Genomic DNA, 25,602 nt, shown 5'->3' with positions numbered 1-25,602 from the left:
GCGCCTTGACGATAATTTTAAACACTGAAATCAATAAGGAAATCCTATGTATATTTGAGATAAATGACGATAATTTTAAGTTAGGTTTAAATAATAACTTGGAGATGATCAAGTGGAGAGGTACACAAAACGTGTGATAAATAAGTAAAGACTGTGATTAGAGGAGAGGGAACACGGTAAGAGAAAGGTAGGTGCGGCCATAGCAGATCCCTAAACCCTAGAACAACAAAAACAAAAAAACCGGCTGATGCAGCACGACGCTTGGCCTAACCATGTGACTGCATCTAAACCCAACTCTCCATTTAATTCTGTTGGCCGCTACTTGTTTCCTTTTTGTTTTTTGTTTTTTTTTTTCTTAACCCATTCCTCTGGTCACTTTCTAACCTTGGTTACTTACACTGTCACACACTTGGTTTACGTCCTACTTGTTTTTATAATTTTCAATGTCTCAAATATATATAGGATAACATCACATTTATTTATTTTTCCTTCTTTTAATATGTTTTATTGGTTTGTTCCCTGAATTTTTTCACTCTGTCGGTCATTTTTGTTTTCAAGTTTCGTTAAGAGAAAAAAATGGTTTGAAACTCACGTCCTTTTTTTTCTTTTCATATTGTTGAAAGTAAAGCAAGCTTATAGTTTGTTACTTTGTTATATACATCTTAATTCTTAGCTATATCAGTAATAATGATTTTTCACATGACAGAAAACACCAACTAGTTTTTTTCCATCATGAGAATTTGTCGTGCATCTTATTTTTCCACGTAATCACTGTATACACTACGAAAACACTTTTTTCTACCATTTTTCAAAGAGTAACATGTCCAATATCTATCATTGTTTCCCGAACATAAATCTAATAGTAGTATTTTTTAAAATGGAACTCACTTTCTTACAAAGAAAAATGAAGCATAAATGGTGTGTGTTTAAACTCACACATAATTAAATTTCATAGTTTCGGTTGTTGAAGAACACGGAAAATGCCGTGAAACCTCATGTATTTTATTTTATAATCTGGTATGTATAATACTGTTATAAAATTCTAATATGATAAGAATAATAATATATCTTTTAATGGAATATTGTGAAAAAGAGATATGGAGGTACGGTCAATAGTACGTAAGGAAGAGTACAATTTCCCCTCTGTTAAAGCGTTTTATTTTTACGTTATGAATTATGATATTCTTTTTATTTCACATCCACCTCTCTCCACATTTATGTGTAGCATTGCTTCATTCTTGAATCTTGATTGTAATTTTATTCTGTTACATCTACAGAATCTTTAGAGAAAACTGTTGAGTAACTTGTGTTGATCGTTAGTCGTAACACAGACACTAGTACGTTTTTTTTAATTACTTGGTTTGATTGCATTAATAAATGATCGTCAATGTACGTTTAACACAACACACATGATGTATCTATTATTTCTGCATTTCAGGGTCTCTTTTATCAGTTTTGCAAGTTTTGAGGGCTTTTACTATTGATTTTTTTTCTCGCTCTATATTGTAAGTTATAAATATAAGGAAACAAACGTTAGACAATAATTTGATACGGTACAAGATATTATTCCATATGGTCGCTCTCAAAAAACCCATTTGCAGTCATTTTGTTTTCCTGATTTGAAATGGAAATAACCATATCCTATTTTATTCCTTTTTGGCGCATAAGTTAGGGGAAAAAAAGAAAATATTCTTCATTATGGCACATTCTGTAATCCAATATTCGATAGAATATATAAGGGTTATGAATCTCTTCACGATGGAATATATATATTTTCGTAGAAGATAAAAGATGGAATCATATCATTTCTTTTTCATCAGAATCTTTATTACCCGATCCAATCTTTAGTATCAGAGAATCGGCTAAAAATTCGAAACAGTAACATTTATTTATTTTCACTTCTGCTCCGAGAACTTTGGGTGACCCGATTAGAAGAAGAAGACCATGTCGTTTATTACTAATATCCAGTATTTATTTACCATCACGTGGTCAAAAATATTAAAAATAAACTAATTAAAAAGATATTTAACATGTTACCCTTCCGCGCATATTAGCAAATTCTCACCACATGTCTTGCGAGAAGTCGACGGTCGATGCTAATATGCACCGAAAGTTACAGTTCATCCATCTTTTCTTTCCTTCTTCTTCACCGTATAATAAGAACAATAGCAAATTTTTATTTTTATTTTCCGATGGAAGCCGCGGGAAAGTGAAGTAAAATAAAAGTTATCTAATGAAAAAATTCCTGTGAGTTGCTCGTTTATGGGAGAATCGTGTCAGATTATTTTCCTTTTTTTTTTTATTTTCTTGATTAATTTAAATTGTTTAGAAATATTAAAAAATTAACAGAGTGTGAAAAAATCTTGTGGGTCGCCATTATTTATGCAGGTCTTTCTCCAACCTTTTCCTCTTCGAAACTTACTGAACTGCTTTACTTTTTTTTTTCTTATCAAGTGTCGAGAATCGAAGAGTGGAAAACAAACCCAAAAGGAACAATAATGGGTACGTCTCGTTTTTCTTTCGTCTTGTTCTTCCTCTCATTGTTTGACTCGTTTCAGTTTCTGTTTTTGGGGGAGTTTTTTTTTTTCATACGATTTTGGGCAAGAGGCGTTTGTTGACATGATTATAAAATCAGGGATTTTGTTCTTCTTCTTCTTCTGGGTTTCTCTGTTAGCTTTTAGAAGCTATTTAGGATTTGATGTCGGTGGGATCTCTGTTTTTATGTACATGACCTGTAATTTGCTATGGTAGTTGTGCTTCTTCTCTCTCCTTGTTCACTCTTCCACAAGAAAACAGAGAGAAAAGTTATAATTTTTTTCATGGGTTTTATCAGATAGAAAACTTCTTTGGTCTGCGGTTTAGAAAGTTTTGGATTTTGGATTTTGTTAAAGTTACACACAAGGAATAATCTCTCACAGTTTTTGGGATTTTGGTTACAGATGTTAGCATGAGTTTTTCACAAGATGTGGATGATGAGTACGAGAAACTCATTAGGAGAATGAATCCACCGAGGTAATTTTAACTTGTTCTCCTCCTTTTATTTTGTTATATACCATTTGAAAAATCTGTGATATTCATAACCTCTGTTTTTCATTTTTAGGGTTGTGATTGATAATGACTCTTGCAAGAACGCAACTGTGATAAGGGTACTTTTCTTTTTTGTTCATGTTCAATCTTCTGATTATTACCTAGCCTATTGTTCTTAATTTTGGTTTTCTTACACCTCTTCATCGGTTTGTAATGTTTCAGGTGGATAGTGCAAATGAATATGGGATTCTTCTTGAAGTTGTGCAAATCCTCACTGATCTTAACCTTACTATAACCAAGGCTTACATATCCTCTGATGGTGGTTGGTTCATGGATGGTATGCTCCAATTTACTAATGATCTTTTGAATTCTCATATACTTTTGAACAAGGAATTGATTTACTCTTAATCTCTCTGCACTTGCCAGTATTTAATGTCACTGACCAAGATGGAAACAAAGTCACAGACGAAGTTGTTCTAGACTATATCCAAAAAGTGAGTTTTTAAACAAGATTTTTTTTTCCTCTGGTAGTTATTTATGTGTAAAAATGAGTCTAATGATAATGGTGTGGTTAAATTCTCAGTCTCTTGGGCCTGAAGCTTGTTTCTCCTCTTCCATGAGAACTGTTGGTGTCATACCATCAACAGACAGCACGGTTATCGAGTTAACAGGATGTGACAGACCAGGTTTGCTGTCTGAGCTGACAGCTGTCCTAACCCACCTCAAGTGCAGTGTCCTTAACGCCGAGGTTTGGACACACAACACCAGAGCAGCTGCTGTGATGCAGGTGACAGATGACTCAACCGGGTGTGCCATTTCTGATCCAGAGAGGTTGTCTCGGATCAAAAACCTTCTCCGAAATGTGCTCAAGGGAAGCAACACACCTAGGGAAGCCAAAACCGTTGTGTCTCAAGGAGAGGTTCACACGGATCGGAGGCTTCATCAGATGATGTTTGAAGATAGAGATTATGAACACCGTGTGGTGGACGATGATTCCTCCATACAAGATGAAAGGCAAAGACCAGATGTTTGTGTTGATAATTGGCTCGATAAAGATTACTCCGTGGTCACTGTTAGATGTAAAGACAGACCAAAGCTTCTGTTCGACACAGTCTGCACTTTGACTGATATGCAGTATGTTGTGTTCCACGGAAGCGTTGATACTGATGGAACAGAGGCGTATCAGGTAAAGCCACACAGAGCAGAAAGTTTACACTGAATCTTTTCTTGTGTTACTTTTGCTCACGGGTTTAGCTTTCGCTTTGCAGGAGTATTATGTGAGACATATAGATGGATCTCCTGTAAAATCAGAGGCAGAGAAGCAAAGAGTCATACAATGTCTCGAAGCAGCTATCAAAAGAAGAGTATCTGAGGTAAAGATCCACCATATATAGTTTCTGCTTCATAATATTTTTGTAATTGTACCTGAAGATCATTGTCTTCTCCTCATTGATGTTTCAGGGATTGAAGCTGGAGCTGTGCACAACGGATAGAGTTGGATTGTTATCTAACGTGACTCGCATATTCCGTGAAAACAGCTTAACGGTCACAAGAGCTGAAGTGAAAACCAAAGGAGGCAAAGCTCTGAACACATTCTATGTCAGCGATGCTTCTGGTTACTCAATTGATGCAAAGACCTTAGATTCCATAAGACAAACCATAGGCCAAACTATCCTCAAAGTTAAGAACAACCCTGAAGAACAACAACAAAGACAGAAATCTCCTTCCCAAGAATCACCGACCAGGTTTCTCTTTGGGGGTCTCTTCAAGTCGAAATCTTTCGTCAACTTTGGCCTTGTTAGGTCCTACTCTTGAAGAACATCTTTCACTTAGCTGAGAGCTTCAATCTCCTCTAGGTTTTAACTGCTTTAAACTTGAGAAGAATCTGTAAATTTATCACCAGATATAACCTTAATTCTTGGTCTAGGATCCAACGTTGGGTAGAGTAAAAGACAAAGGGTTTTAGTTGATGTCATGACTAAGTGTTAAGTGTTAACCTTCTTTTCTTGTATATCAAATTCTCATAATTATCCCCATTGAACCATCTTAATATTCAGATGTTGCAGCGTGAAATGTTCATGTCTGTTACAAAAAAAAAAATAGTTCATGTCAAATGAAAGTTTTCATGACCCTAAAAACAATATATGAAAATAATTTAAATAAGACGGATTTGTGGGGGCTGCAAATTTTCATAATTGGATAATTCCAAATGACTTTTGCTATTTTGGAACGAAATACGTATGGCTTTGGGACCAATATCCTCGTTTTTCCCAATTCGCTCCCTAATTTAATAGATGGTTCCAAATAATCCTCGTTGGGCTTAACTGATTTAAATCCAGCGGTAGCGGTTGCGAATGCGAGAGTTTGTAAAAGCTGGACAGTTTTGAGTGTTATTCAGCAGTTTGCACGATTAGTTAAATATTTTAATGCAGATTCGTTTGCGGGACAATTTTAACTGGCAAACCAGCAATTGTTTTAGCGGTTAAACATAAAATTACCAAAATAAATATCATATATAATTATAAAAAACAGAAAAAACTATATTATTGTGATTAATATCAAAATCAATAGTTTAAAATAATTAATAAATTATAAATAAATACTAAATCATTATTTTAAAAATTAAATTTTTTATAATAATATGTTTTATTTCAATTATTCAGAACATCACCCAAAGTTGTATCTAGTAATGTAATAGACTAGAAAAAATTTGCTCAAATACGTGGATCTTCTTGATTTGTCTTATGCATGATGTAAAACTTCTTCAATTGATCTAATCGATTTTTTACACGATCCCAACTCAAATCAACTCCAAATTGCTCATTAGTATTCTTCAAAATACGTTCTTTCTAGAGTGCACTAAAAAATCTAAGATATTTATCTTGACTTTGTTTTTCTACAATGATCCGTTGAAGTAACGCACATGTCATCTCGTTTGATCATGTAACTTTCTGAAGAACAAAAAAAAGAATTATAACAAACTAATTTTGTAATTAATAAGATACATATTTATAATTTCTTACTTTAAATTTAAAAGTGGAAACAGAATAATTAATATAAATAAATTAAACTAAAGTATTATGACACTTATGCTTGTATTTTAATTTTCTTCAACTGATATGGAAAGCCATGATTATAGACTAAAAATTGATAAAAAAGTGAGAGGTTAAGATATATATATTGATACGATCCTCCTAAGGATTTGCACTTGCTAAATCGGTTGAAGTTGATAGGACTCGGCCTGTATCAGTTGCTCGGAGAGATGCTAAGGCGTGAGAGGTTATCTCGAATATTCTTAGGCTCAACTCGCGAAAACGGATTGAGAACGAGACAGTGATTTCACCGAGTTTGAGATCTCGCGGGTATAGGATGAACAGGCGTGAGACAAGTCTCGAAAATCCTGTTGCCCCTAAACTACTCTGAACGAAATCGGAAACAAGATGGAAGATAGAGGCTGCGTCGAATTCTATGGACTGAATCCGATAAACCAAATAAACTTTCAAGGCTAACCACCAAAGAAAGAAAACTCAAGAAGAACAAGAGAAAATCTCAAAAATATTTGATAAAAAGGTGAATGCCAAATACATAAGAGTCTGGTCCTTTATATAGAGGCGAAAGAGAAGTGCAAAAGACATAAGAAATTAAATGAAAACATTAAGGCTAGTTGAATGACCACTCGGCTCCCTTGACTGACTTTTCGGCTCTCTCCGCGAGTGATCTTTCGCCTCCCTTTTCTCGTAACGACTAACTAACAACTACGGACAACGAGTTGGTGTAACCCTTAACCTCGTTACAACCTCACCCGGTAAACCCATTGGGACAAACCCGAGTGTAAGGAAAAAGAGTATTAAGGAGCTACACCGTCCGAATAGGTCAGAAGCGTTACGGCTTGGTCATCTGGTGCAGCGTCCGAGTTCCTGGTCCACTAATCGGAACATAACCTCCAAACGGCCATTAATAGCTTTTTGGCGCGTGACCGTGTCATCGGCCCACTTGAAACGATCAGATCATCTATCGGGTTTTGTCTCATGTCCCGCGTCCCGTCCATGTCCCTCGTCCAGTCCGGCTGCTTGGCCTCAGGGTTGTCACTTGGTTCCATGCTTGTTTCCATGCTCGTATCATATAATATAAGAGAAGATTAGTAGGGTTAGAGTTTTATAATTGTTTTTAACATAATCTTTTTTTTCTAGCGTAAATTTATTTATTTTTATACCTAACCACTATCGCCGGCAACCGCAAACGCTGGCGGAAAGCAGCTTTTGGATTTCAACAGTATAAAATGATACAGAACGGTTTGCAACAATTTCTATAATTGTGATAAAACACCACTAAACGTTATCAACCGCAAACGCTGCATTTGTGGGTGATAGTGGCTGAACCAATCAACAGCTAAATTATAGATGTAATTATTATATTTGTGTGTTTGTGTGAGATAACGATCCGATACTGATTTTTTTATTAACCCTCATATATTAAATGAATTATATATTTACGTCCACTTACATTGTAAATGTGAAAAATACTACTTACACTCTAACCAAAACTACTTACACTAACCATATACTATATGAAAAAATATCTAAGAAACCTTTCAGACTTCTATAAATAACTACATAAGTAATCTGCTTGTTTATTTGTTTTTCTTGTTACATCCAGGCACGGCCTCACTGCCCTCACATATATAGTTTTTATTTTGCAATGGAAGTCTATAAATTTTGAAAAAATATTAGGGATTAACCTGCGCTCTACAGAGCGCGAGAAATTTGTTTGATTTTCAATTAAATAAAATAATTTTATAAAAATAGTTATTTTGTAAAAACAGTTATTATTATAAATTTATGATAATATAATATATATATTTTTGGGTTGAATTTTAAAAAATAAGTTAGTTTATATATAAAATCAGTTTTTATTTTTTAGACTGAAGTATAAAAAATGAATTAACACGTATATAAGATAATTTTTAGCAGAAAGAGGGAGATTATGAAATCACATAAAACATATATGTATTTACTCGTAGATTAAAACTTTTTTTTCATAATGATGATTATATTTTCTCATAGATTTTGTTTTCATATATATTCTTTTATAGATTAGAAATATTGTTTCTAAAATAATTTTGGTCCAGATTATTATTATTTAGGATCTGCAATTTGGGTCCACCAAATTTTTTTATAACCTAGTCAATTAAAATATAAGATTTAGTTATATAATATCTTACAAAAAAGGTTAATTTATGTAAAAGATTATGTAATTTTTACAAATTAAGGTTCATTATAATGAGTATTCAAATAATAATATAGATATATAAAGATTTCAAATGATATATATATATATATATATATATATATATGATACCACAAGATTATAAGAAGCTATATTTAATGAAAGGAACATGTGAGAGTGTGGACTGTGGAGATATTGTCACTGAAAACTTTATAAGGCGTGTTTACTGAAACTATGTCGATGATATGTGTAGAGTATAGATTCTCGAGTCACATGGAGAGACCAACCAAGTGAAACCTCCCCACTACAAAAGCTTAATATTATTCATATTCTTACACCGCCCATTTTTTCACATGCATTGTTAAGTTTACATGTTCTCACAATTACTGAACTTAACATATTAACACGTGACTCGTCTCATCCTTGTTCAATCTCAATACATGGCTTTATTATGTGTGGGTTTGAAGACACCTCATGGCAGAGGAAATCTCTTTAAAGTTTCATGGATTGTCTTTTGATTTATGAATTTGAAGACTAATGTCTTTTTTATTACTAGACTACAAATTTTTTTTTTAAAAAAAGACTACATAATTTAATAACATGCATGGTTTATATGTTGTATCACTCACGAAATTGTGAGTTTGCACCTCTGTTGTTAACAATGTTTTCAGACTCGGACATGACTGGTTAGTTGAACCAAATAATCGACGACCCAATCATTTATCCAATCCGGGTCTCCCTCCAAAATTTGTTTGTTACAAGTCCAAAAACATATGGAATTATCCTAAAAAATTCCGGTGATCCGGTCTCTGAATCGTCCAGTCTTGGAGTTTTATTATTTTATTCATGTTTTTTTAAGAGTTAAAAGAGGTCTGTTCGTATGTGTGAGTGTGACTCGCTCTGCAGTTGGTGGTGATCTTGCTAGATCGTCGAAAGTAGAAAAAAAAATCTAAAAATTAAAAAGATGAAGAAGACGAGTTTATGACTTACGTTAACACCTGAATCAGGGTGGTTTTGAAAATTAAAAAGATGAAACATAGATTGTTAATCACTTTTGCTATATTATATTAGATGTATTAAAAGATTTTTCCGGTTATTAAACAAAACACATTATATTTTATAAATCACAAAATTATAAAATATAATGTATTATAATGTTGTGTCCGAAGTTAGATCTAGATACATTTATATTTTAAGCTAACTAATTAGTCATGTGTTAGGCGTTACACTAATCATTTTATTATCTGTGTAGGATTTTATACCCCTACAGTCGTCCCAACAATGAGAAGAAGTGTTTTTGTTTTACTTTACACATTTTTTTTTGGATTATCATGAGGTTTTGGACTAATTTTGTATTCTCTTCAAACCCGAAATCACAGCATATAATATTAGTTTCGTTCCATAGTATGTAATATTAGTTCTGAGAAGAAGTATTTTTGTTTTTTTTTTCTAAACTTTACACGTTTTAACATGAATGGTTAATATATTTAGAGTATGATTTGAAAGAAAATATCTAAATTGCGTGACATATATACTAAAAACACGATGAGTTTTTCATTTTTCTCTAGATGAATTAGCTAAAAATAAATACACAGCCGAAAGCGGCCACATGTTTCTAACAAGAACAATAACGCATTCCTCATGCCAAAACTCATCTATAAGACTAAACATAACATATGTAAAAAAAGAAAACACACTAAACATAACATAATCTCATACCTATCCAATCTATTGACCATTGACCAATTTTTTTATTGATTCTTTTTTTGTTGTTGCCATATTGAGTCAATACACGCACCACACAACTACCACACTTTAACCCAATTTTCTAATTTCTACTTTTTTTTGTTTATTTTTTTTTCCTTAGTTGCTATTGTTATCCATTCAATTAATTACTCTATTAAAATCCTCACGCTAAGCAACCCAATTTCCAATCTTCTTCCTCTTTAAAAATCAGATTTAAACCCTTCAAGGAAAAAAAAACAAGCACCAACATTAATATCAACTTCACAAACGCAAACACCAATCCACCAAAAAAAGAAAGTTGATACGTTATCAATTTGAATCAAGAACCAAGAATCAAGAATCAAGAATCGAAGAGGAAAAAATGGAGGATTCAGGGCGTAAAGGAGATCCATTTCCAGGATTTGAGATGAGTTGTCACAAGGACGATTGCGTTTTCCGGCGATCTCTTAGCTGCCGACTCCAGAGACGAGCTCCTTGTCCTCTCTTATTACCACCAAGACCTCCTCTTTCTGCGGAAGCTCCTTCTGCGACCGGCGTTTCCGCGTCTGCGTCTGCGTTTTGTCAAAACGGCACAGATCCGATCCCTCTCTTGTCTCCTCTCGTTCTTCCTTCAATGCTTCAACCTAATCCCACAACCACCTCTCATTGACTCTTTTTAATCTCTTAGGTTTTTTTTTGTTTTGTTTTTCTGTAATGACTATTACCAATGTTCTTCAACTCATTGATCTTTATAATTTTTTTTTTTTTTTGTCAATTTGGGTTTTTTCTTTGAATTTCAAACATCTAGATTCAAATTTGTCATCGTCTCTATAAAGATTCACATTTTCACGAAGGTGATGAGGATCGTCCTCTTTCCACTTGATAACATTTGAACACTTTCTTATCAGCAACTTATATTTGTACAAATGTCTTACAATCTTTTCTTATTGGGATTTTTACCAAAAAAATAATAAAAAAATCTTTTCTTATTGGGCATCCATCATATATCTTGTCCAATGCCACAATATTTCAAAAACTTTTGTTTTTGATACAAGGCCTATACAAGAAGTTGTGAATCCAAGAAGAACAAGACCCCTTTGTGGGTTGATTAGACGTTCTGGCTTTTGATGTATCAATTAAAGAGGTTATTTGTTCCTTGCATAAATCTGAAATTTCTTTAAAATTTTTAGAAACATGAATGAGATTTATTTTACTTAAACAAGAAAAAGCTAAAATATATTTAAAAGAGTTGGAAATGACCAAAATCACTTGGGAAAAATACCAAAAAATACATCATTTATTTAATTTTTGGAAGAAATTTTTAGCGTTGCCAGAAATCCACCTAAACTATTTTTTTGATGCATAATAATACATAAATTTCCATTTTCCCCTCTTTGATATCACGGCCGTTAACGGACATAACAGAATCAATAAACAGCGTTAATTTTTTGTAAGAAAAAATGCTAAAAAATATCCCAACTATTTAATTTTGCCAGAAACCCACACAAACTTTTTACATTGCCAGAAATCCACACAGACTATTTTTAAATCTATAAAAATACCCAAACTTTTTAAAGCTTTATTTTCACTCCTCAAGTTTTACGGTCATTATAGACATAACAAAATCGAAAAACTGCGTTAATTTCCATAACATGTGTTAGTTACTGTCAAATTAATACCATTATTACCTTTAAAAACTTAAATTCTATTTTTTTTCTCTCACTATTTTAGAAATTGAGTGAAATCGGTTGAAAATGTGGTTAATAGAGCAATAAATCATGTTTAGAACATATACATCATCTCCTCGAATTGTTCTTATTAGTCTTATATATCACAACACACACTGTTTCTGACTCGATTTATACTACCAACCATATTTTTCAATCGATTTCACTCAATTTCTAAAAGAGAGAGAAAAATTAGGGTGTAGATTTTTCTTCCCCAAATCGTTTTGAAGATTTTCTAAGGGTAACAATGATATCAATCTTAGAGTAGTTAGCACGTGTTACAAAAAACTAACATCACGACCGTGAAACTTGAGGAGGGAAAATAAAACTTTAAAAAGTTTGAGTCTTTTTATAGATTAAAAATAGCCTGTGTGGATTTCTGACAATGCAAAAAGTTTGTGTGGGTTTCTGGCAAAATTAAATAGTTGGGGTATTTTTTAGCATTTTTTTCTCTAAAAAAATAACGCTGTTTATTGATTCCGTTATGTCCGTTAACGGCCGTGATATCAGACAAGGCAAAATGGAATTTTTAAAAAATTATGTATTTTTATACATCGAAAAAATAGTTTAGGTGGATTTCTGGCAACGCTAAAAGTTCGTGGGTGATTCTTCCAAAAATTAAATAAATGAGGTATTTTTTGGCATTTTTCCCCTTGTTATATGGATAAAAGTAATCATTTTATTAGGAACAAATCAACGTAGAACACGCCATGACCACTCGAAGTTGGGCAAACGTAAATTGATCAGCCAAGGCTAAACAAATGAATGATGCACAATGGTATTTGAAGAGACCAAAGACATCTTAGCCAATATATTGGACCAAAAAGAAGCCCCAGAAGAAAATGCCCAAGAAAAGACATACTATTTGGATTTTGACTAGGAAACCTCAAAAAGTGAGTGTTTATTCGGATTATATTGAACCTAATTGGATGAGGATTGGAGATCACAAAAGGATCTGATTTTGTTAGGAAGCGAGTCCATTAATAACTAGTTGGAATAGGATTATCATGTACTGAATTCCTAGTTATTTAAAGATTTTAAGGCATGATAATTCCATAAAAAGCAAATTCTCCATAATTCATTCATTAACTATTTTTTTTTATTACAAGCCGATAACACGATTGGAAAATATTTTGGAGTAATCCAAAAAATCACATGATCGAATGGTAGTTGTGACGATTAGAATCTTAAAAAGTGGTCTATACATTTTTTGGATTGTTACATTTTTCAGCTCTCTCAAGCACGACCTCTTATCATATTTATTTGTCACCAGAAACAACAATATATAGGACAAAATAACTGTAAAACCGAATTTGAATTTAAACATGTCTCAATGTTCAAAAACCTAATAAGAGTTCTAATTAAAACACTTATCACCCTATATCCGACGTATCTTCCAACTTGTGTTAGTTTGGATAGATAAAATTTGACCAATCTCACCTACTTTACATAAGTTTCCGTAAAGAATTTTTTTTCAAAATTGTAAATAAAACGTTCAAAAACCTATCAATCACCCAAAGAAAAAAGGGAAGGTGTTTTAGAAATTAGGGTCTAAAGTAAACTATAGAGTATACACTATACAGTATACACCCTAAGAAAGGGGGAGACTTTCTGAAGGTGAGAATATTAATACAAAGGGAGAGAGATATGTTTTTAAAGTGACACTAATTTCACACCTAATCCTAAGACGGACCAATCAGCGAGCGATACCGATTTCTCTGATTCGTCGGTCAAGCTGTTGAACATTAAGCCACGTCTCTTGAGGTGCAGGGCACGAGTCGCTCTATCTCATCTTCTTTCCTTTCACGATCTTCTCCGAAAACTGCGTTTTATGGTTTTTTTTTCTTTTGTATTTTTTTCTTCTCAAACCCAAAAATTAGGGTTCCGGTTAAGCAACAAAATCCCGTCGTTCGTCGTCGTGGTCGAGAGGTTAGTTTGATTGTCTTCAAATCTCTGCTCACTTCGATCCTCGAATGAGTGGGCACTTTTCAAAGTTTTGTATATGATTCATTTCTTTGCTAATCTGCTCGATGATGAAACCATAGAACCTAGATACGTCGCAATTTTCGATTTCAGCCGCTCGATGTAAAAGGGTTTTGTTCGGAAGATTCGAGAAACTTAGTTCAGGCCTATATGATCGCGTCTTGGTCTCGTAGCGTTTACTGAATCGTCATCAAATTCTATTTTTGATTTGTTACCTGATATCGTTCTAGCTGATCCCACGTTAGTGAGATGTTGATGAGAAACCAAAATTGATATTCCAAAGAAGGTTTTTTGGGGAATAAGAATGGTTTCAGCAAATTTGAATCCTGTCCAGGAAGTTTATAGTTGTAATGATGTGTAATTTGCGTTTTCTGTGATCGTAGGTGGTTTAGTTATATGCTATCTGCGACCGCAGCTCTGAATTCTCCTCGAAAAGGATGCTTTGAAGACTCATATACAAGTTCCTGCATTCTCCTTAAGAAATGGGGGAGCAACGTCAGATTAGATCACGTTCTTGGAATAGAATGCCAACCAAAAGATGCAGTGCAAATGGCATATTGAACGAGTTTATTGTTGTAGATGATGATGAAGTTATCATTCTTGATTTTCCCGAGTCATCAAAAGGCAAAGCCTCGAAACGACCAAGAACCAGGAATGAGCCCATTTTGAAGCGAGTGATTAGCCTTGACGATGATGATGATGATGATGATACAGTACATGTTCACAAAGGTGGGAGTAGTTCAAGCCGTAACTCTCTTGCCGCTAACTTGCAAACATCTGCTGAAGTGGATAATGACGACTGCCAATTCGTTCAAGAAAAATATGCTGCTTTTAGATTTAGAAAGTGCAAACAGACTTTCTCTACAATGCCCTCTTCTGGAATTCGATTTGGTCTAGGTCCTGATTCTGAAAGTGATTTTTCAGAGAGCGACTGTTCTGATTGTGAGATTTTAGAAGATTCTCATGGAGAGGTCCGCGAGCATTGGGAGAAAGCTTTCTTGAAAAAAATGAAGAAAGCAGGTAATGTTGGTCTGAGTGAAGAGGCTGGTCCTTCCAATATCCATTGTGACACTAATTTCGCGCGTGGTTTTGAAAGTAGAAGTGAACAACAAGATCAAACATCTTCGTTCTTTGCTGCAAGAAATCCAGATAGTAGAAAAGAAACCTCCTCAACTTTCTTTGGAACCGAAAAATCAGGTAAAGGTGGTCTGAGTGAGGAGGCTGGTCCTTCACATCTCCACTATGACACTAATTTCGGTTCTGGTTCTGAAAGTAGAACTGAACAGCATGTTCAAACATCTTACTTCGTTCCGGCAAGAAACCCAGATGGTGAAAAACAAACGTCTTCGACTTTCCTTGGAAGTGATGATAGAAATCCTGGTACGTCTTTATTTGGTTCGCAAACAGAGGAAGACAACCGAGCTAGAGAGAAATTTCCGTGGTTTTCGTCACCGTCACCTGAAATACAACGCGAACCTGAAAGGTCTGATTCACCATCAGCTAATTTTACTTCGTCAAAAGAACCGATACATCAAAATGGTTTCAAAGAAGTTGATGAACAGGCAGACACAGTGCGAGTTCAGCCCAAAGAGAATCAAAAGAAAAAGGTAGCAGATCAGTCTTATACGAAGGAAGTTGTAGAAGAAGAAGACGCCTCAAAATCTTCTCGGCCACAGACCTCTGATGGGGATAGAGATACAACGCATGTTCTAGGCACCCAGAGTTTAGGTGAATCAAGTGAACCGATCATTGATCCTATCCCATCTACTAGTGGACAATTGCAAGGTCTTCATGGTACAGCTCCTACAATAGATGTCATGCTTAACAGAGAGAAGTTGAAAGAGACAGATGAATACAAGAAAGCACAAGAAGAGGAATGGGAGTCCAGGCAACGGCAATTACAGCTCCAGGTTTAGCCACACACTGCTAAAAGTTTCTGAAAGCTCACGTTCAAATAATCTTTGTCTTAAAAGTGTTTATTAACGGAATTATTGCAGGCAGAAGAAGCTCAGAGGCAACGTAAGAGAATAAAGTTAGCAAACACGCGACAGTTGGAGATGGAAAGAAGGCAAAAGGAGAGGGTAGAGGAAGTGAGAGAGACACAGAAGAAGGTTTCTACTCTTCCTCAGTGGTCGCTCATGATTGTTGTGTTGATTTGCTTATACACATTAACGCTTTTCCATCTCTAAACTCCAGGATGAAGAAAGCATGAACATGAAAGAGAAAGTCCGTGCAGAAATAACCAAATCGCTTAAACTTCTTGAACTCAAATGCAATAACATGGCGTCGTTGCTTCGAGGCTTGGGGATTTCTGTTGTTGGTGGAACATCTCCTATGCCACATGAGGTTTGCCATCTCTCTCTACAGTTAGTTGCATATACTAACTGCTTTTTGTACGGTTTCATATCATAAACGAAACCATTTTTGAAATTAGGTACACGCAGCGTACAAACGAGCCGTACTGAAATTCCATCCGGACAGGGCATCAAGAGGTGACATCAAACAGCAAGTCGAAGCAGAAGAAAAATTTAAGCTTATTGCTCGTATGAAGGACAAATTTTTATCCTAACATTGACCAATGACGATTTTATTTGTCTTTTTTTTTTGGGGATTCGTAGAAGAGATAAATATTTTTGTAAATCAGTTTTCCAATATTATCCAACAAAAAACAAAACTGTTGGAGGTAAAGCAAAAAAAAAAATAGAACAAAAAGTAACTGTTATTAACGCTTTCTCTTCTTGCCTTTGCCTTTACCAAGTTGTCCAGATTTGAAAGCATGTTCTTGTTCTTGAAGGAAAGCCCAATTTTTGCCATGTTTCTCTGCTCTCTCTTGCTCGCGTGCAGCCTTTTCTTTTGCTTTAACCTCGCTCATGAAGTAGCTGTCTTTGCGCAGCTCACGTCCTGCTCCTTTCCTTTCCTGTTTCAGCAATTTCTTCAACTTTTTGTGCTCGGAACGGGCTTTGTCTGGATCGTAATCCCTGCCTTTGACAAAGCTGCACATAACAAACATATATACACAATTATAGAGATCATCCCTGTGTAATCGATCACTGTAAGAAACTGAGTTTGGGATTTTGAGGAGAGAGAGAAAAACTTACTTCTCTTCGAATTTGGGATTGACCATTCTGATGGCTATTGGCTTATGCTTACGCATAGCGAGTGGTTTACGTTGCTTGCGATGCTCATCAGTTTTCTTTTCGATTAGCTGCGCGACATCTTCTAATTTCTCCTTAAGCGTTTGTGGGATCTTTTCTTGATTCCCAACTTGGTGTGATAAAGTTGAGATGGGCATGAAGATCTCTGGAAAAGAACTCAATCCTCCGTTTATCTCCACAAACCCTCTAAGAGTATCAACCACACTTGAAATGATGCTTGCTCTGTTTAATCAAAAGCCAAGAGTATGACACACTTCTAGTGTTGATATATTAAACTGAAAATTTGATTTCAGAAGAGAGAACAGACCTGAACTCGTCAGAGCTGAAATATGGAGAGTCTGCTGGCTGATCCATTATCTTTAGAAAGTTTAAAGGCACGACCTCCTTTACGTGGTCTTGTATGCAGAGCAATGGAGTCAGCGATTTTAATTCCATAAAGTGGTAAAACTGTAACACAATACACAAAAGTTCATCAGCTCCAGTAACAACAGTTGCCTGTGTGCTTCTTCAGTTCTTAAATGTAACATTGAGCTTGTAAAATTGGATGTACCTCAGATTCCTCAGATGGTGACTTTTTGTCTGAAGCAGCCATCAGAAGCGTCCGTATAAATAGTATGGCTTCGGGGCAGAACTTTTTAGATTGTTTAGCAACCTACAATAGTATTTAGTTTACATGAGAAAAAATAGAAAATGGTAATAGCCAAGGAAAAAGGGTGGGGATCAAAAAAATTCTCCTTACCACTAGAACAATGGAGCATAAGAAGGAACCTATGGCAATATCACGACCAGAGGAGATGGGACATCGCATGAGATATTCACACATCAGCAATATCGACGGGGTCATCACAGCATGACGATAGTCAGAGCAAGGGAAAATCATGGACCAAAGCCTCAAGAGAAACAATGTTTTCAAGGAAGGCCAGCATCCATCCTCTGGAAGAATGATTATGAACTTGTTAGGTCAAAAAGATGGAAGAGGCATGCATCTTTGAGGACGCTAAAACTCAAGGTTATGGACGCATTACAAACCTGGATTCTTGATTGCCTCGCAAAATTGTGCACGGGTTTTTAAAAGCCGCTGGCGAGCACAAATTGCAGCAAAGTAGGGAATCTCCATGCTCATCTCAATCAAAGGTTTGACAAGCATATTTAGTAACTCAAAGTTCAAGGGCTTCTTGTTTGCAAGAACGGCAAAATACTGCAAGAGAATACCATAGAAGACCTGGGTGGCAGACAAAAACAAACATTAAGAAAGCAAGTGAGACATGAACCAATTCAAGGGCCTGAAAAAACTACAAACAGGTAAATGGATAATGTTATCCTTGAGAGTGGTAATAAAGATTACCTGCATCTTTTTTCGGTTTTCAGCTGCAACCTTTATTGAATTATTCGTCCTTATTCGGCTGACAATTAAAATAACATCTTCATTGGAACAATCTTCTACTAGAGCAATCAATTCCTCATAGTTCTTTGGAGCATCAATCACGTAAGCAATATCACGCTGCGTTGAACTCAATTTCTTCATATTAGTTTTTTGCTTCACTGTTTCAGATAACGCTTCTCCTTTAGATGGAGCAGCATAGTCATTCTTCGACTTTTTATTTACTCTTGGCTCCTCTTGTTCTTCATCATCATCATCATCGTCAGTATCATCTTCCAGCTCTGCCTCTAGCTCATCATCACTTTGTTCCCAGTCCTTTAAAGGATGACCTTTTCTCTGTTTATTATTACACCCATCTGACTCTCCATCATCATCATCATCTTCCCCTTCACTTTCTGAATCTTCAGACGAACCATCATCCTCATCATTTTCTGAATTATCAACACCATCCTCTCTTTCAAGAACTTCATTAATCCATCCCTTTTTCGGCTGCTCTTCATCAACTGAGAATGAATCACCGAGATCATCGCCAGAAACGGATCTTAGCCTCTTTGCTGATTCCTCACCACCACTTTCCTCATCCCCGTCGCTCAAATCCTCAGTTTCTTGCATCCTCTTCTTACGCTCTGCCTAAGAGATTAAAAAAATAGTCTCAAGGTTAAATGATGTCAACCAAAAGACCTTGATAACAAAATCAGAAAAGAGACTTATTTATACTGGCTCATCATATTCGTTTTGTAACACGTCACCATGTAAAACTGCAAGTCTGCAATGACTTTCGACAGAAACATACCTCAAGAGCCACTAATTTTTCTCGCTCTTTTTGGGCAATTTCTTCAGGTGTCTTAGTCCTCTCAGAAGGACGACCACGAATATCCATTGACATAGCATCCATAAGTTTATAATAATCATCATTTTTATCCTGTAGACAAAAGGGATTACGTCAAGCAAAAGAAAACTCTCTAACCGAGAAGCCTACTAACACCCATAGCATAAATACAGACGCTCAGTATGTAAACAACTGCAATACGTGACCATTGTTCACCTCTTGAAGTCTAAAAGGTTGAGTTAAACTCTTCATCGCCTCAGAGTCTACTAAGGACATGAAGTCTTTATTCAGCTCATCCATCAGCTTCTCCTTTTCTTCTTTCTGCTTAGCTTTCTCCATCTAGAAAACCAAGAAAAAAAAATTACCAACTATAAATTGACATGCCATGCGAAAGAAGATACAAGAAAAACAGTCGAATAGTCACCCTGCCAAGTTTGCTCTTCATGATGATCTCTTCCATGACTTCCTTCTTGCTCTTATGCCTCTGCAGAGAGAATCCAAGAACATCAGCAATGCCAAATTAATCAACCATCAAGGTAAATTACACTCAGACATCTATGAGATCTGTTCTTACCTCTTCCTCTCCAGATGGGTCAACCGATCTGTTTCTGTTTAAATGCTTCAGTCCTATGTCAGAAAATGGTTAGACAATATTAGCTTTTGTCAAGGGAGACACAATTTAAGAGTTAAAGAAAGTAGAAGTGGCTCTTCCCGATTATATAAGGTTGTCAAAAATTTCGATGCTAGAATAACTGAATCCATTATATGAGGGCATTAGCAGAAGTGTTATCAAGAGAAACATACTCTTTGATCCAGCACCTTCCAGATCATCGTCTTGAAGATCTTCATCAGACAATAGTCCAGAATCAAAATCATCCTTAACAGAAGAACCACCAAGAGCACCATCTTCATAAATATCTTCCTCCCCATCAGACAAATTATACATGCTCTTCTTTGCTAGTTTCAGCTACATGAAAGCAAGAATTCAATTTCAGTAAATCCAGTTTATAAAATCCAAAAAATATAAAACTCTTGCTTGATGTCATTGAAGCATATGACTTCTCAAGTTTTTTTTTTCTCTTTCAATAGCTGACCTGGCGTTCCCTCTGCGATCGAATTATAGCCTTGTCGAATTCTCCAAGCTCATCGTTATGCTCTCCTATACGATTATCCATAAAAACCGAAGCTTTCAAACTCTGCTCGTACTCTTTAAGCAGCGTGTTCTTCCTCTTATCAACAGCGCGAGATCGTGAAAGACCGACGCGGCGTTCTCCGCCTTCATTCTTCTTTCCGAGGACGGGGAACCTCTGCCGAGACCAGATTGACTCGAATGGATTCTCGGCCTTCTGGGCCTTGGCTTTCATGGCGACTGCATCTGGTCCCATCTTTTTGCCGCCTTTTTTATCAGGCTTCTTCTTCGTTTGGTTCTCCTTCACCTTCCCTTTCCCCTTCCCCATGATTAACTCAGAGTAATGCGGCGGCTACGACGGTGGCTAGGGTTTACGAAGTCTCGAACAGGGTTTTGGGCGTTCTGCTTTTCATATCGAAAAGTTCAGTAATAGGAAGAAGAAGGCAGAACCGGGCGGGTCGGGTCGGGTTCAATTTGACCTATAAGCCCATATTCTCATTTATGGCCCATTTTCCTTCTTTTCTATAAGGCCCACTAGGCCTTCCTTTTGGGACGATGCCGGCACAAAATAACAACTCTCTCTAATCGGCCTAATTACTAACACTCTATACGGATGTTTAATAATTTAGTAATTACACTGGAATTAACCCGCGATGTAACAGATGGATAGTTTTTTTGACCTTCAATTACGTTAAATAATTTTGCAAAAACAATTATTTTATAAAAACAATTATTTTTCAAAAACAGTATTTTATAAAAATAGTTATTTTGTGAACTTTATAAAATCAGTTATCTGTATATATAGTAATTTTTATGTTTTGGTTTGAATTATAAAAAATAAGTTAATCTATATATATAAAGTTATTTTATAAGTGGATAAAACAAAATAAACTGTTTATTTAACTTGTTGGTATTAAACTAATATATTATTGAAACTAATATACAAAATATTATAATATTATAATCATTAAATCTAATTTGCATTGTTTAATAACTGAGTTTTATAATCTGTCCACAAACTATAAAAAAGCATTTTTATCTTTTTTAACTATATATGTAAATAAATATAATATTTTGTAAACTTAGTTTGATATAGAATTAATTAAAATACAAAATTATATTTAGTTATTTGTAATGGCATATCATGTAATATTTTACAAAATAAAGGTTATTTTAATTATATATTATTTCTTATTTTTAATTAATTTTTGTTATTTGTAATGGCATATTATATAATATTTTATAAAATAAAGGTTATTTATTTAAAATATCTACATAAATAATAATAATAATAATATAGAGATGTGGTTTTGAATTTTTAATTGGTATGAACGTTTCCAGCCGAACTTTAGTAGTTTGTGTAGCCAATAAAAAAATCAAAAGTATTAAGTAGTTATACCTGATATATACTTTTAATATATCTGCTGACGGTGATCTTGTATACTATGTGGATTCACTATCAACAAATTTGTTTTTTTTTTTTTTGTAGTTATGAAAATTTGAATACGCTTGATTGTTCAAATTTACGATATCAGTGGTTTTCTATAAGAATCCAAACCTTTAATTAAAGTTGTTTACATACAAACAATAACAAATCTAATTAATGGCAGAAGTAAGCTGGTATAATAATTGCACCCAACAAGTCCACAAGGACCACAACCATGATTAAACGTAAATGTTACGACTTACAGAAAAAAAAAAAAATCTATTATGTGGATAAACAATAGTAATTATTCAGGCCAAAAGCCAGAAATCTTTGTGACGCTTAGTTGTAAGAGTGTATCCACCAAGTTTCTTGCTTCTCTTGCGAACCGCAATGGCCATACAAGGAGAGTTGTTAATGCAATATTCTACGACGTCGTTTTTGGTCATTTGTCGGGCCTGTGAGGCCCATATCATCAGTAGCCGCCACGTGGTGTGCTGTTTCTTCTGGCCTAGAACCAGCAAGGACGCTCCACGTTCTCTTGCCTCTTTCACTATGGCCGGACCTTTCTCAACACCTTCCACAACCACCATCTCTGTCTTTACCTTATTTCAACAAATTATTATTTGATTTTTTTGTTTGTTTCAGAAACAGAAACTGAACGGAGCATAATTTATAGATGAATTTGAAAATGTTTAATAGGTAAAAAATGGTATGATGAATAGATATATTATGAACCTCAGGTCTTTTAAGCTCACAAATGTTTTTCAAGGCTGAAACTTTTTGATAAGCTCTTGACAATGTGTGTTTGTCATAAGATTCCTCTTCTTCATTAGCTAGAGCATCTAGAAACAAAAGCAATAATAATCACACATCAAATATGTTTTACTATTTGTGATGCTTAATTCTGCAAATTTTTACAAAACACTATCAAGTTTTTTATTGTGTATCTAAAAAAGAATCCTAAATTTTGTGGGAAATTTATTAGAAAAAAGAGAATCAACCTGATTGAGAGGGTTTAGCTTTACGAAAGTGGAGAAGAAGAATGGAGTCTTGAGGCTGAGCGCAATGGGAGAGAGTCCAAAGCAGAGCATTCTTAGCCTCTGAGCAAGAATCAACCAAAACCACTATTCTTCTTCCTTTTATCTCTGTGGAGGAGCTTGGTGGCCCTTGGATGCAGCCATGATGGTTCGTAGTCGTCGGTGGTTGGACTCTTACATGAGCCCGTATTCTGTTTAGGAAGAATCCTTCTCCTCTCTTTCCCATTCTCTTTTTCTCTTCATTTCAATGGAAAAGGACAAGAAGATGGTATAAGAAGGTGGAGAAAGTAAATGAAATTATGAGCTATAATAATGTGTAATTATTATCCTGCTTTTGGTAGCTCCCCACATTTTTATATATAGAAAGCCTCAATTTCTTCCATTTAGGAATCGATAAATAAATGTGTGTATTTCTGTGTATAGCACCGACATCCACATCCACACCCACATAGGATATAGAATCGTTGTGAATTTTGCAATGACTAATAATGTTCACCAAAAATAATTGACATATTTTATGGTTATCTTTCATTCCACATTAATCGAATTCTAAAACCATTTAGGATTCGTTTAGGTGAGTCTTACTTTTTATTAATGCTTATGTTCCTCCGGTTTTGCAATCCAATTCTGTTGATAAAAATATCACTTAGTATAGATAGTGCCTAAATGTCATATATAGTACGTTCGACACATTTGACAATTTAGTTATTTGTTTAAAAACCACACGTACTAATTTTTGGTGAAACGCGTAAAGTTACATGCAAGTAACAAGATCTACGATATTCTTTGTTATTTCATTCTTCATTATTTGTATAGGAGAGCACTTTAGATAAAAACAAACAGTACATAGCTAAACAGTGAGAAACAGGTGTACATTTTTTTTTCCCAAAGCTCAGTTTTTCTATATCTGTGATACTTTTGTATTACTTAATATGTGTTTAGATAATGTTGTAGGAACTCTTTTGGTCTCTATTATGAGACATCGAGTGTTGTTGGCCCTTCTTCTTTAGCATGTTTATTCATCATCAAGCCGTAGGCCCAACACTAATTCATGCCAACCGATTATTGTTACTGGCCCTATAGAACATAGTTTTTTTTCGACAAAAAAAAACATAGTTAAATTAAAGTAAATAAGTATCGGATACAAAAAAAAGTAAATAAGTATCGGATAAGTATCATTCATATAGTGTTAAGCAAATAGATGATATACTGTAATATGATTATAGTTTAGCTTATAACTAATACGTTTAATTAATATATAGTTTCGTTGTTGGCTTAAATTGTATTAAAAGAAATCGATAGTTTCGTTTAAAAATCAATAGTTTTGTTTAGATTTTTTTCTTTGAAATTCCGACATTGTAACCGGTCACATGGATAAAGAAAATTCGCAGAATTTTCATTCCCAATTATTTTTTTGAAGGGGGAGGGGGCGCAAATAATAGAAAAGAAATAGAACTGTGGCCACCGTAATGGCTCATTTCCAAAAAATTAGTTTAGTTTATTAGCTAATCTTTACTCCAACTTTGAAAAGAAGTAGACCTGAAATGTTAATAACATTATCTTATGGCATGAAATCAGGTAAGTGTAACCACCATAACTATCTTTTGCTTTTCCCTTTCGAAACTAACTACAAACTTATAATTAAAAAAAATTCTTATCTTTATATATATAAAGCTAATGTCTCAAAATTAATTAGTAATTCACATAATCATGATACATTAGGTATAAACAAAAATATAACTTTTTGCATATACACAAATCCTAATATAACTTATGAAAAACATGAATTCCTTAGTTAGTTTTTAACTTTTTAGCTTTTTCTTGCATTTAAGGAATCAAAGCATGTTGCCCAAAAAAAAAGGAATCAAAGCATATACAATAAGTAATAACCGACGGAGGTGGAATTTGTAAACCGGAAATTCTAAAAAATAAGTCAACATTCCCAAAACAGTCAAACTTCCAAAACACTTTTGGTATGACACGTCAAAAAAATATACCCACAAAATCTCCACGTTTCCTTGTGCTGCTCTCCAAAGAATCCTACTTCGCTGCAATTACGGACCAAAGCTTCAAAGTTTGTTGCTTTTTCTCATTCTTAATTGATTCTTTCTTCCTTCTGCATTCTCTCAGTTCGATCCAAAGGTATGAAGAACCGAAAGAAAAAAAAATTAATCAATCTTCTTAACTTCCTCTGTTTTCTCCCCAAGTCTTGTATTTTCTCTGTATCTTCAGTGATCCAATCTTTACCTACTTGATTAACCCAAATCTTTGTTATTAGTATTGGTGATCTCCATTAGTTCAGATCAATGGGTATTCTACTTTGCTGTTTTCGAGTTCCGGGGCAAGATGATCAATCTGGAGACGTATCCAGAATCAGAGCCTTGAGTTGCCCAATAACGAATAACTTTCTCTCCAAGGTACCTCCACATTCTAAACCCTAATTTCCTTTTTTATTTTCCGTTCGAAATTTATTCAGAACTATTCAATAGCTGACACTTCATTGTTGATCCAGTTCGAGCAACTATCTCAAAACCTGGAAAGAGGGGAAGCTTCCTCTCCCACTGACAACGAAGAAGATGTTTGTCCGACATGTTTCTATGGTAAAAATACACAATCGTATATTATAAATTGTATTTAAAAAACGTTTGTGTGTGTTAATATATACAATTCCAATTGTGATTGGAGACAGAGTACATTGAGGATAATCCGAAGATAGTATTGCAATGTGGACATATCTTTCACCTTTCATGCATTTATGAATGGATGGAGAGAAGTGAAGCTTGTCCCTTTTGTTCCAAGGTTGTTATAAATATTAACATATATGTCTAATTGTGTCTATCCAATTTTTTTAATGTAATTTAAAAAAAAAAATTAATTGGGTTTGATATATGGTTTGTGATTTCCACAGACAATGCATTTCTTGGAGGGTGAAATTACAGAGCAAGTGAAGTAACGAC

General features: G+C 34.7%; 6 protein-coding genes across 7 annotated transcripts; 4 read left to right on the top strand and 2 right to left on the bottom strand.

Annotated features, from left to right (window-relative positions):
* The first annotated feature begins 2,219 nt into the window (after positions 1–2,219).
* Positions 2,220–5,085, top strand: LOC18007815 (ACT domain-containing protein ACR4). Of its 2 annotated transcripts, XM_006391000.2 has the most exons (9): positions 2,220–2,247; positions 2,455–2,502; positions 2,940–3,012; positions 3,101–3,146; positions 3,250–3,364; positions 3,454–3,521; positions 3,611–4,213; positions 4,296–4,400; positions 4,489–5,085. In XM_006391000.2, exons 2-9 carry the CDS (start codon positions 2,499–2,501, stop codon positions 4,840–4,842), a joined length of 1,368 nt encoding a protein of 455 aa, XP_006391062.1. In that variant the 5' UTR covers positions 2,220–2,247; positions 2,455–2,498; the 3' UTR covers positions 4,843–5,085. The 2 variants fall into 2 exon arrangements, with proteins under 2 accessions (XP_006391062.1, XP_024011530.1); XM_024155762.1 differs by lacking the exons at positions 2,220–2,247; positions 2,455–2,502 and adding an exon at positions 2,560–2,747.
* Positions 5,086–10,102: 5,017 nt separating this feature from the next.
* Positions 10,103–10,753, top strand: LOC18007828. Its single transcript, XM_006390999.2, has one exon. The coding sequence runs from the start codon at positions 10,361–10,363 to the stop codon at positions 10,646–10,648; it is 288 nt and encodes a 95-aa protein (XP_006391061.1). The 5' UTR covers positions 10,103–10,360; the 3' UTR covers positions 10,649–10,753.
* Positions 10,754–13,511: 2,758 nt separating this feature from the next.
* Positions 13,512–16,397, top strand: LOC18007816. Its single transcript, XM_024155294.1, has 5 exons — positions 13,512–13,634; positions 14,072–15,598; positions 15,686–15,799; positions 15,885–16,034; positions 16,123–16,397. Exons 2-5 carry the CDS (start codon positions 14,171–14,173, stop codon positions 16,255–16,257), a joined length of 1,827 nt encoding a protein of 608 aa, XP_024011062.1. The 5' UTR covers positions 13,512–13,634; positions 14,072–14,170; the 3' UTR covers positions 16,258–16,397.
* Positions 16,312–20,587, bottom strand: LOC18007831 (nucleolar protein 14). Its single transcript, XM_006390997.2, has 13 exons — positions 20,148–20,587; positions 19,858–20,020; positions 19,628–19,680; positions 19,478–19,537; positions 19,270–19,392; positions 19,018–19,146; positions 18,189–18,854; positions 17,873–18,065; positions 17,583–17,776; positions 17,394–17,495; positions 17,151–17,290; positions 16,787–17,065; positions 16,312–16,681 (listed from the first exon to the last, which is right to left on the bottom strand). The coding sequence occupies exons 1-13, from the start codon at positions 20,508–20,510 to the stop codon at positions 16,411–16,413; spliced, it is 2,736 nt and encodes a 911-aa protein (XP_006391059.1). The 5' UTR covers positions 20,511–20,587; the 3' UTR covers positions 16,312–16,410.
* Positions 20,588–21,793: 1,206 nt separating this feature from the next.
* Positions 21,794–22,937, bottom strand: LOC18007801. Its single transcript, XM_006390996.2, has 3 exons — positions 22,610–22,937; positions 22,344–22,450; positions 21,794–22,210 (listed from the first exon to the last, which is right to left on the bottom strand). Exons 1-3 carry the CDS (start codon positions 22,869–22,871, stop codon positions 21,917–21,919), a joined length of 663 nt encoding a protein of 220 aa, XP_006391058.1. The 5' UTR covers positions 22,872–22,937; the 3' UTR covers positions 21,794–21,916.
* Positions 22,938–24,951: 2,014 nt separating this feature from the next.
* Positions 24,952–25,598, top strand: LOC18007838 (RING finger protein 11). The gene is made up of 4 exons (XM_006390995.2): positions 24,952–25,062; positions 25,158–25,245; positions 25,335–25,444; positions 25,554–25,598. Exons 1-4 carry the CDS (start codon positions 24,952–24,954, stop codon positions 25,596–25,598), a joined length of 354 nt encoding a protein of 117 aa, XP_006391057.2.
* The last annotated feature ends 4 nt before the right edge of the window (positions 25,599–25,602 follow it).

The sequence above is a fragment of the Eutrema salsugineum genome, unplaced genomic scaffold (assembly GCF_000478725.1).
Source record: "Eutrema salsugineum unplaced genomic scaffold, Eutsalg1_0 scaffold_9, whole genome shotgun sequence".
NCBI lineage: Eukaryota > Viridiplantae > Streptophyta > Magnoliopsida > Brassicales > Brassicaceae > Eutrema > Eutrema salsugineum.
The sequence above is the reverse complement of the archived record's forward strand: the minus strand, read 5'-3'. Positions and strand labels throughout refer to the sequence as shown.

Bases quoted from the DNA above. Each gene is read 5' to 3' on its own strand.
- LOC18007815 (XM_006391000.2), top strand. The intron at 3,365-3,453 runs GTATGCTCCAAT...TGCACTTGCCAG, and splicing joins TGGTGGTTGGTTCATGGATG to TATTTAATGTCACTGACCAA. The intron at 4,214-4,295 runs GTAAAGCCACAC...TTCGCTTTGCAG, and splicing joins ATGGAACAGAGGCGTATCAG to GAGTATTATGTGAGACATAT.
- LOC18007828 (XM_006390999.2), top strand. From the start codon at position 10,361: ATGGAGGATTCAGGGCGTAAAGGAGATCCATTTCCAGGATTTGAGATG.
- LOC18007816 (XM_024155294.1), top strand. From the start codon at position 14,171: ATGGGGGAGCAACGTCAGATTAGATCACGTTCTTGGAATAGAATGCCA. The intron at 15,599-15,685 runs GTTTAGCCACAC...GAATTATTGCAG, and splicing joins AACGGCAATTACAGCTCCAG to GCAGAAGAAGCTCAGAGGCA. The intron at 16,035-16,122 runs GTTTGCCATCTC...TTTTGAAATTAG, and splicing joins CATCTCCTATGCCACATGAG to GTACACGCAGCGTACAAACG.
- LOC18007831 (XM_006390997.2), bottom strand. From the start codon at position 20,510: ATGGGGAAGGGGAAAGGGAAGGTGAAGGAGAACCAAACGAAGAAGAAG. The intron at 19,393-19,477 runs GTGACTATTCGA...TTGGTTTTCTAG, and splicing joins TGAAGAGCAAACTTGGCAGG to ATGGAGAAAGCTAAGCAGAA. The intron at 19,147-19,269 runs GTGAACAATGGT...TTTTGTCTACAG, and splicing joins AACCTTTTAGACTTCAAGAG to GATAAAAATGATGATTATTA.
- LOC18007801 (XM_006390996.2), bottom strand. From the start codon at position 22,871: ATGGGAAAGAGAGGAGAAGGATTCTTCCTAAACAGAATACGGGCTCAT. The intron at 22,451-22,609 runs GTTGATTCTCTT...TTTTGTTTCTAG, and splicing joins AGCTAAACCCTCTCAATCAG to ATGCTCTAGCTAATGAAGAA. The intron at 22,211-22,343 runs GTTCATAATATA...TGTTGAAATAAG, and splicing joins GTGAGCTTAAAAGACCTGAG to GTAAAGACAGAGATGGTGGT.
- LOC18007838 (XM_006390995.2), top strand. From the start codon at position 24,952: ATGGGTATTCTACTTTGCTGTTTTCGAGTTCCGGGGCAAGATGATCAA. The intron at 25,063-25,157 runs GTACCTCCACAT...TTGTTGATCCAG, and splicing joins CGAATAACTTTCTCTCCAAG to TTCGAGCAACTATCTCAAAA. The intron at 25,445-25,553 runs GTTGTTATAAAT...TGATTTCCACAG, and splicing joins CTTGTCCCTTTTGTTCCAAG to ACAATGCATTTCTTGGAGGG.